This window comes from Carya illinoinensis, chromosome 14, assembly GCF_018687715.1.
Source record: "Carya illinoinensis cultivar Pawnee chromosome 14, C.illinoinensisPawnee_v1, whole genome shotgun sequence".
In the NCBI taxonomy this organism is placed as follows: domain Eukaryota; kingdom Viridiplantae; phylum Streptophyta; class Magnoliopsida; order Fagales; family Juglandaceae; genus Carya; species Carya illinoinensis.
This window is the reverse complement of record NC_056765.1, coordinates 10,238,407-10,248,320: the sequence shown is the minus strand read 5'-3', so window position 1 is coordinate 10,248,320 and position 9,914 is coordinate 10,238,407. Positions and strand designations below refer to the sequence as shown.

At 33.7% G+C, this 9,914-nt stretch overlaps 1 protein-coding gene across 2 annotated transcripts; it reads left to right on the top strand.

Annotated features, from left to right (window-relative positions):
- Positions 1-459: 459 nt before the first annotated feature.
- Positions 460-7,580, top strand: LOC122294728 (oxysterol-binding protein-related protein 3C). 2 transcript variants are annotated; one of them, XR_006237694.1, is made up of 10 exons: positions 460-791; positions 1,827-1,920; positions 3,294-3,410; positions 3,500-3,572; positions 3,657-3,775; positions 4,089-4,210; positions 4,617-4,793; positions 5,519-5,663; positions 6,089-6,203; positions 6,647-6,705. XR_006237694.1 is itself a non-coding variant. In XM_043103651.1 (10 exons), exons 1-10 carry the CDS (start codon positions 694-696, stop codon positions 7,345-7,347), a joined length of 1,371 nt encoding a protein of 456 aa, XP_042959585.1. In that variant the 5' UTR covers positions 461-693; the 3' UTR covers positions 7,348-7,580. The 2 variants fall into 2 exon arrangements, 1 of the variants encoding a protein (XP_042959585.1); XM_043103651.1 differs by lacking the exon at positions 6,089-6,203 and adding an exon at positions 7,101-7,580 and having other exon boundaries at positions 461-791; positions 6,647-6,825.
- Positions 7,581-9,914: the final 2,334 nt, after the last annotated feature.

Here is a 9,914-nt window from a genome sequence, read left to right as displayed (position 1 = left end):
ATGTCATTTTTATGTCAAAAAGTACTTTTTAAATTTGTTTCCAAACAAATTAGTATGTTTAAAAGTGTTATAGACATACGGATCCCAAATAATAAATAGTTTTTTAATAATAGAGCTTATTTTGTTAAGTTCTAAACTATAAATTTTAAGTTAAAAGTAATATTTTCTACCACAACTCCAAATATGCACTAAATAGGTAATGAACCCAAATAAGAGTTTTGCTATATACAAGTACAGTCGCGTACTAATCTGTGTACTAATACTAATTCATTCATACTTAAAATTTAAATTAATATTATTTTTAATGAAATTTACTTTTTAATCAATTACATTACATTAGTGCATAAATTAGTACTGTTTGCAATTATATTTTTCCAAACTTATTACCCTACTCTCCAAAGTCAAAGTCAAGATCCCTCTCTACAAACTGATTAACGCTCTTTAAAGCCGCGTGGAACTCTCCCGAGCACGATTGCATCCACGGATCAGAACAAAACAGCTGAAACCGCCAACGAATCCCACCTCTCGTCCTCGCTGTACTCTAAAGTCTGAAGATCAAAGATTCCTAAGCTCGTCCATTTTCATTTTTCTTCACCACCCTGTACTCGTTCTCTCCCCTATCTCTCTCCGTCAGATCTTCCGTCGGACTTTTCCTATCTCCGAATTAGTGCTTAGTTTGGCCGTTGGAGAGATATGAGTAGCCCTAAGAAGAACGAGGGTAAGGGCTTCTTCGCCTCCATGAGTTCTGGTTTCTCCATGTTCGGCAACGCAATGCATCGATCCGTCAACGGGTATTCACATTCCTTTTAATTCAGCCCTTCACATATCGTTCAACTACACTCTGTAGCCCTTTCTTTGATAATTTATAGCTACTATTTATTTTCCCCCGTCAGAATTTTTAATTTTTAATTTCGGAACCTTAGTTGTTTTCCTTTCGCATGCTGCGTTGTGTGAATTCACTTTGACCTCGAATTTTTTCTGTCGTGCGGTGATCGTGATCTGTTGGTCTTACATTGAGTGCTGTTTTTATTTTTATGCAAATGAATTCTATGATTGTGAATTTATTTTATCTAGTAAGCTGATGCTTTGGTATAAAATTAGAGCTACTTATTCTTATATCTAAAATGGTTTAACGATTTGTTGAGTTTCGGTTTGAAATATAAAATTGGATTTTGACGTCGATCTCACTAAGCTGAATTTTTGTATAATATTTGGGTATACGTCTTCGGTGAACCAAGACGACCTACAGATCTGTTAAATTCACGGTTGAAACAGGGAAATGGGTTTTACATCAGTCCCACTTTAGTTGTCACTTGTCATTTCAGTTTCGTGAGAGGGCTTGCAGCCTATTGGATTTGGGTGTTTAGAATTTATCTACTTCATAAAGTTCTATTATGATTGAGAGGTATGGTGGTTTACTGATTTTTTAAATTTAGGTTGGAAATAGAAAATATGATTTTAACTTCAGTCCCACTAAGCTGAATCTGGGTATAATATTCGCGATTTTGTCTTCTGTAAACCAAAAATATCTTCAGATCTGTTAAATTCATGCTTTTTTTTTTTTTTTTTTTAAATGATAAGTCTGTTAAATTCACGCTTGAATCAGAGAAATGGGTTTTACCTTGATCCAACTTTAGTTATCATTTCAGTTTTGCGAGAGGGTTTGTGGCCCATTGATTTTGAATGCTGCTTGTTTCTTTAGAATTTAGCTACTTCATAAAGTGCTATTATGATTGAGAGTTTTGTGCCAGATCTTCATTATATGCTTGTTCAGGAAAGCATGTTGAGAATCTGGCTCATTTGTATTCATCTTCTCTTGCTTCTAGGTTGCTTGGTTATGAAGGGGTAGAAGTGATAAATCCTGAGGGAGGAAAAGAAGATGCAGAGGAGGAAGCTCAGAGAGGAAGATGGAAACAGGAGGTTTGTCTACTCCCACACTCTGTTCTCTCATATTAAGTCGGTTCCTTTGGTGGATGGTCATTTTTTTCTCTCGCATTTTCTTTTATAATTTCTATAGCTGAATTCTCTTACTTTGATGTTTGGAATGATATTCAAATTAGACTGTTGTTCTATGTTTTATGGCTTCTGTTATGATCAATTGCCTTCTCTTGATCAAACAACTTTTTTTATATTGCATAATGATTTCTCAATGATATTTTGGCAGTTTTGTCCTCGTGTATACAACCCGGGTACTTTGGCTATGCGTGGCATTTTGAAAAAAATTATTGATTACTTTTTGAAACAAATAATATTTTTTGATGACGAGATATCCGATAACTTTCACTACCCTAGATAAGGCTCTGGTTCTCGACTAATCCCCGTGGTAAAAGACGTCTCTACTAGCAAATTTGTCACCTTCAATGCGGTACCTTGTTTGCAAAGACCAGAGATCAACCAAGAGCAACCCACCTGTAGGGTCTCCTTTCGATGCCTTCCTCGGCCAGATTGGGGTCTTTGGGGAGCCTTTTAACCTCTTGCTCAGAGGTCTCAAGGGTTTTGTATCTTGTTTTGTTTCTTGTTTGGCACCCAACAGCCTATGCAGATGACATGTTTCTATTTAAACCTGTGGAAGTTCTCCTTGATTGTGATAGGAGTGCATTCCTTTGTTTTATTTTTCCATGTTTAGTGTTCTTGGCCAAATAGCTTCATTGCGTTTGAATAAGAAAAATAATTTATCCGCTTTCATTATCATACTTTTTTTGGTGCCCAGATGGGGGGTGTGATCTGGCGTGGGGTGGATTGTTAAATAATTTGATTTTCTTTTGTTTAAGGTTTTGCTTTTTAGTTTTTTCTTTTATGTTAACCATACGAAATTCTTCGGAAGTGTTGGGTTAGCTTGGGTTATGCCTGTGAAGGTAGTTGAGCTCATTGCCAGCTGGAGGACTCTTCACGGTATTCCACAACTTGCTGCAGTTTGGAAGATGGTTCCCATATGCCTTTTGTGGTCCATTAGGACGGCAAGAAACGACTGGCGCTTCGAAGATAGGGAATGCTTGCTAGAGGAGCTTAGATTTCTCTTTTTCAATACCTTTATTTCTATGGCCATTAGATATCGATTTTAATGGGCTTGACTTTCCATGATTTCCTTTTATCTATTTCTTCTGCCTAACTAGGTGTTTCCTCTTGTATACATTCTGTATAGGCTACCCATTCTTATTTAGCATTAATAAAATTCTTACTTATGAAAAAAAACTGTATTAAATTTGGGATGTGATTTTTTCCCTATTTTTTTTTTGTATAATTATTGTTTGTCCCTTGTGATGCTGATATGTTGAGACCCTTGTTTTGGTTAGGATAGAGACAGCTACTGGAAAATGATGCACAAGTATATAGGCTCGGATGTCACATCAATGGTCACACTTCCAGTCCTTATTTTTGAGCCAATGACTATGCTTCAGAAAATGGCAGAGGTTTGCACTATTTCCTTTGCTGAATGCTTCTTTTATTTGTGCATTTCTAATATTGTGTTGTTGCATATGTTGTGCATACCTTTTGACAGTTGATGGAATACTCATACCTGTTGGATCAAGCAGATGAATGCGAGGATCCATATTTGCGGTTGGTGTATGCCTGTGAGTATTCTTTTATGTTGAATTGTTACGTGACATGTGCAAGTTTTGCTTGAGGATGGATGGTGTTTATGCCTCTGATTGCAGCATCATGGGCTATATCTGTATACTATGCCTATCAACGAACCTGGAAGCCTTTTAATCCTATTCTAGGGGAGACTTATGAAATGAGCAATCATGGAGGTATTACATTTATTTCAGAGCAGGTGAGTGCAAGGAATCTAATTGTTGTTGATGTTTGCGTCCTTTTTCATCTAGTGTCTTTCTTTCTGATGCACAATTTGCTAATTGACCCCACCACCAAACCCAAGGGGGATCCTGCTCTGATGCAATCTTCTCCATGATCAAATCTTCACTATACCCATTCCATACCCTTCAACCTTAAAAGTAACCTTATGACTGGAGACCTTTCATCGTCGTCATCATCATCCCAGTGCTCCTTCATGAGGGGAAAAAATATTTAATTGCTAAATTGAAGTGTCCATATTTTGAATGTTTTACCATATATTTTCATTTCAGGTGAGTCATCATCCCCCAATGAGTGCTGGACACGCTGAAAATGAGCATTTTACTTATGATGTGACCTCAAAGTTGAATACTAAATTTTTAGGAAATTCTCTCGATGTTTACCCTGTTGGAAGGTAATAATTGTTTTCTATTGTCCGTTATTTGTCCTCTTTTTCTCTAAATTCTTTACGTCATCTACATTTTGCAGACACCACTATTGTTTCTACATGTCAGCTTGTTGCATTTAGTTTTATGTAAAACATAGATATGAAAGTTTCTTTCTGTGATCTCATACATGACTTGAATGTCTTCCTTGACTATAGAGTGAGGCTTTTTGTCTCCAACCTAATCTAGTATGTTCTGATCTTAAAGGGAAAATAATTGTAGGTTGCTGCAGTGATTCTTTTAAAATAACTAGAGATTTTAAATTGATTAGACAATCTATCCGGAGAAATTCTTTTTCTCATTGGGTTGTTCATTGATTATTCCTTTTTTCTAGCATGAAAGGATTTCATTTATTTATACTTATGTTGTTTGCAGAACACGTGTGACTCTTAAAAAGGATGGTGTGGTCTTGGATCTGGTGCCGCCTCCTACTAAGGTTAATAACCTGATTTTTGGCCGTACTTGGGTTGATTCACCAGGCGAGATGATTATGACAAATTTGACCACGGGGGACAAAGTTGTTCTATACTTCCAGCCATGTGGCTGGTTTGGGTATTGCACATCTCTCTTGTTATCTGTATTTCTTTTTTAATTTCTCTGCATTTATTCACATATTTGTTTTTTGAGTATTTTAGTGGATCTGTAAGTCGTTCAAGTTGGCAGCATTCTTGCAAATGGGACTTTTGAGTTAATATTAATTGAGATGAAGATGGCCTCATTGGATATGTTTTTGGATCTCTCATGATGCTTGTTTCGCTTGATTCTGTCGCCACATTCTTGTGAATCTGTACAATTTAGAGTTGGTTAACAGATTTTTACAGTTAATGGAATTACTCCAGTATTTCTCACGTAACTTAAAGGTCCTGTACATTAAAAAAGAGAAAAACTCCCCAACTTACTTTCAGGGACCATCACAGCAATTGTTTTTTTATCATTAGAATAGGTCTCTTTTGTTTTGTCCATGACCTGATGTGTATTGCAGTGTTTTGGTTTCATTGCTGTTGTGTGTCCTAAGATTGTAGTTGCAGTTTCTGCTAGTCATGTATTGGGGCCTAGTACTCTGTTCCTTGCGAGCACCAACTAGAGGTTGTCTTTTTCCTTTTGTTTTTTTGGGTGAGTTTTTTTTTTGGGGGGGGGTACACTGTTGTTGCTTTCTTGGTTTTCTAGGTCTTTGATACATGCTTGTACATAAATAATTGGCCAGGAATTTTTTGGGTGAGTGGAATTGGTTTTCAAATTTCTTAGTTGTGACCAATTAAAAATTGTTTTTGTTGCAGAGCTGGTCGCTATGAGGTGGATGGGTATGTATATAATGCTGCTGAGGAACCTAAAATATTGATTACTGGGAAATGGAACGAGTCTTTGAGTTATCAACCATGTGACATTGAAGGGGAACCCCTTCCAGGCACAGAACTGAAAGAGGTAGTTTTTCTTGGACTTTGCTTTAATTATAATTTTTGGTTTTTGAAATGCTTTGGATATTTTTAGTGATTTGATCAATCCACAGTGTGAATATACACCTTTACACATTAATATCTGTGCGTGCATGTACCCACCCTTGGGTAGCCCAAGTGGTAAGGGTGAACTTGTGTGCATGAGCCCCATGTCACAGGTTCGATTCCCCTTGGGATCAAACTACGATTTAAGTGGGAGGCCATGGCGGTGGGTTGTTGTGCTAGTCTCCTCGTGGGTTTAGGTTCCATGGGTGAGTCCTAAGGGCTTTGCCGTGGGGTGGTTCCCCCTGTCCTTAAAAAAAATATATCTGCTCGTGCATGTGTGTGTGTATGTGTTAATAGTATTATATAATGTTCTATCAGCATCAATTGACTCAGTTGTTTATTGTGTAGGAGCTGAGCTTTCATATGCTGCAAAAGACAGCCTAATTTGTTACACAGCATAGAAAGACTGAAATTCAAGAGTTATTATGTAACTATAAGATAGATCTACTAAGAAGAGCTTAGGGTATGTTTGGTTCCCAAAAAACTTTGAAGAAAGTTTTCAAATTCAATCCAATCATCTTTAAAACCCCCCAACAATTTCTCTTTCTGAAAAAAAAAAAAAAAATCATTTAATCATTCACTTAAGTTCCCATGGAAAAAAAAAAAAGAAAAAAAAAAGACACATAGGAACCAAAACAATTTTCTCAAAAATCCAAAAACACCTCTCACAAAAATTTTATCCGGACGACTTTTCAATTGTACCTACCAACTTTCACAACCCAAATAAATAATACATCTCAAAAAAGTTTTATCCAAATAATTTCTCACTCTACACACTTTCGCAAAACCCAATACAAAATACATTGGCACTAGGCAGCAGGTGCTGATATAAAGCTGCATCAGTTGGCACTAGTACTTTCAGATAACTACTCATTGGCAGCTGTTTTGTTGCTTTTTCCCCTGCAGCTTTGGCATGTTGCTGATATTCCAGAGAATGACAAATTTCAATACACACATTTTGCACATAAAATAAATAGCTTTGACACTGCTCCTAGGAAGTTGTTGGCATCAGATTCTCGCTTGCGCCCTGATAGATATGCACTTGAGAGAGGTGATCTATCCAAAGCTGGTGCAGAAAAGAGCAGGTCTCTCTCTCTCTCTCTCTCTCTCTCTCTCTGTGTTTGTGTGCTCTATTTGTAATGTCTTTTAACTTTCCCGGAGAAATCAGAACATTGGAAGATATTTATTGACTAATTCTTACCTACATCCATTTTGTTAAGTTTGAATGTTTCCTTCTTTTAATGTTCATATTAATAATGACGCAATAGAAATGTTGGAAGTTCCTACTAGAAAATTAGATTACATGAGGTTGATTCTTCAGCTTAAGTTACTTACAATGTTTATTTGACACATCTTTCAGTTTGGAGGAGAGACAGCGAGCTGAAAAGAGAAACCGAGAGGCCAAGGGACATCAGTTTAAACCAAGATGGTTTGATTTAACAGATGAAGTTACATCTACGCCTTGGGGTGATTTGGAAGTCTACCGATACAACAGTAAATACACACAACATCGGGCTGCTGTAGACAGCTCAGATAGCGTCAATGAGGTTGATGTTAAATCAATAGAATTCAACCCATGGCAGTATGGTAATATTTCTGAAGAATGAGGTACTCATTCCATATTTGGTTGCTAAATTATGCAGCTAGTTGATGGAACATTCTTTTGATGTGTGATTGGAATCTCTGTTGTTTGTTTGGCATGTTTACAATGTATCAGCATTTTATAATCCTTACTAGTCTATCCTAGTAAGTTTAGCTTATGTTACAAAAATATTTAATCGTTCCAGGTCTCTGAGGAACTCTTCTTTTGCTAATGCATGAATTGATATAGTTATTGTAATTCATCCAGTAGGGATTCAACAAACAACAAACCTCCCCCATTAGACTCTCCCTTAGTCAATTCACCCCACCCCACCCCACCCCAACCCAACCCACTGCCATGTGGTAGGATGAAAGCACCACGTGTTCGTACTTCGAGAGTACCTAATAATTACACTAGTATTAGCAGCAATCAGTTTTGGGCTAGAGATTGAGAAATGGCATTAGAAACGATGTAATAATAAAGAAAAAATTTTCACAACCTCTCAATATTTCACATTTTATATATTTTTTTTAATTTTTATTATTTTATTTTTTATCAAATATTTAATATATAAATAATGAATAAAAGAATTAAATTAATTTAAAAAGAATAAATTCAAAAAAGGGTATTAAAAAAATATTAAAATATTAAAAAAAAGTAGAGTGTTGAGAGGTTGTGTAGCATTCCTCGGGTCTTCTGTTTTTACTTTTTTTGGTTTTCATGCCTACTGCATTTATATTCTGAACTTTTATTATATTTGTCGCTTTATTGCTATGAAGCCAAAACTCTCTGTTTCTAGGGCTATAAATCTAATTGGTATGAGTTTAATCGAATATTGAAATATTCAAAGTTTTGTATTTGTTCAAAAAAGAGTAATCTTCGAGCTTATAATCCAACAACATATTATTTTAACGATTGATTCGTTTATTTTTCAAGACTTTTCAATTAGATAATTAGTTTTTAAATCAAATGAAATTGTATATATTTTTATAATTTTGTATCGATAATAATTACTTTAACGATTTTATGATCACAAACTTTGTATTTGTCATCAAGCCATATATTAATTTTTATCAACAAAATAATTTTATATTATATCTTATAATTTTATCTTTAAATTCCAATAGACCCATTTTGAATTTAGATAAATATCTTTATATATTATAATATACACATGCATATCCAAAGCTTTTGTTGGGCAAGTAAAATTAATTTTAAACTAATATTCATAAACATTAAAAGAAGATATTTAAGAAATTCTCGTTTATATTAAAGATCGAAATTCTATTTTTCTATGACAGGTATTTAGAAATTGACGTATCTTCATGGTATATTAGATTTACTTTACAATAAAAGTAATTTTACAATTTGATATACTATGTCAAGTCATATTAGTTTGTAAGTTTACTCTTATAAAAAGTTTTTGTGGTTAAAATTTGATTGGATACCTCTGAAATTACAAATTTACCAACTATAAGACAATAATTACGAATTTTTCTTTGATAATTTTTAAGTGAGATTGTGCATTTGTCAAAAAAAATAAAGAGAAAAGGGAAAGCAAAAAGAGAAAATTAGAGATTTTTTGAGTGAGATTGTGCATTTGTCAAAGGAAATAAAGAGAAAAGGGAAAGCAAAAAGAGAAAATTAGAGGATTTAGGAGAGATGCATGTAATATAATAGGTCTTAAAATATTCATCTTATATCAATTTGGAATAATTATTAGCACTTCTGAAATACAGACATCATATTCACTTATATCATGCCAATTAAAAACGGGACTTATATAAAAAATATATATATAATTATATAACTTAGAAAATATCATAACTTATATAAAAAATATATATATAATTATATAACTTAGAAAATATCATATCTACCATATTTTAACACTTAAAAGAATACTTAATAAATTTTTAATCAATTTATAGTTATAGTCTGTTGCCATCATCCTCTCGAGATTTTTTAATATTTAAATGATAGCTCTTCAAATTAAACATAATAAATAATTTTTAATAATTTAATATTATATTATAAAATAATAGGAAGATGATAATAAAATAATATTAATAAATTAATTTTATAATTTAATCAATCATATTAAATCATGTTAATAGGTGAGATCAAGGTTGTATTTGATATCAATAAATTTTTATCTCATCATTATAATTTTTTTAAATTTTTATATAAAATATAATAAAATTTTTATTTTTTCTTAATTTTATTAAATTTTTAAATAATAATAATATTTTAATATTTTATTTTAAAATTTAAAGGACTTTGCTACACGCAGTCGGGAAACGCAATTGGCGTGTAGTCGGCTGTACGGAATGAATAAAAAAAAATTATAAAAAAATTATTTTATATTCAGGGGGACCTGCATGAATTCTAAAAAGTTATAAAAATAATTTTTTTCTTATGTAGGTCCTATATTAATTTTTTTTTTACAACTGATTGCACGCCGACTACATTTTCCAACTGCACGAATCATTTCTGAAATTTAAAACTCCCGTCACACTCCCAAACCGAACAACAATCCTGGTAGCGTACTGGTATCGAACCTCTGTGTCTCTGCCTCGCATAGGCCAGCTA

Excerpts from the sequence above, each read along its gene's own strand:
- LOC122294728 (XM_043103651.1), top strand. The coding sequence starts at position 694 with ATGAGTAGCCCTAAGAAGAACGAGGGTAAGGGCTTCTTCGCCTCCATG. Across the intron at positions 792-1,826 it reads ATGCATCGATCCGTCAACGG|GTTGCTTGGTTATGAAGGGG; the intron begins GTATTCACATTC and ends TCTTGCTTCTAG. Across the intron at positions 6,826-7,100 it reads GCTGGTGCAGAAAAGAGCAG|TTTGGAGGAGAGACAGCGAG; the intron begins GTCTCTCTCTCT and ends CACATCTTTCAG.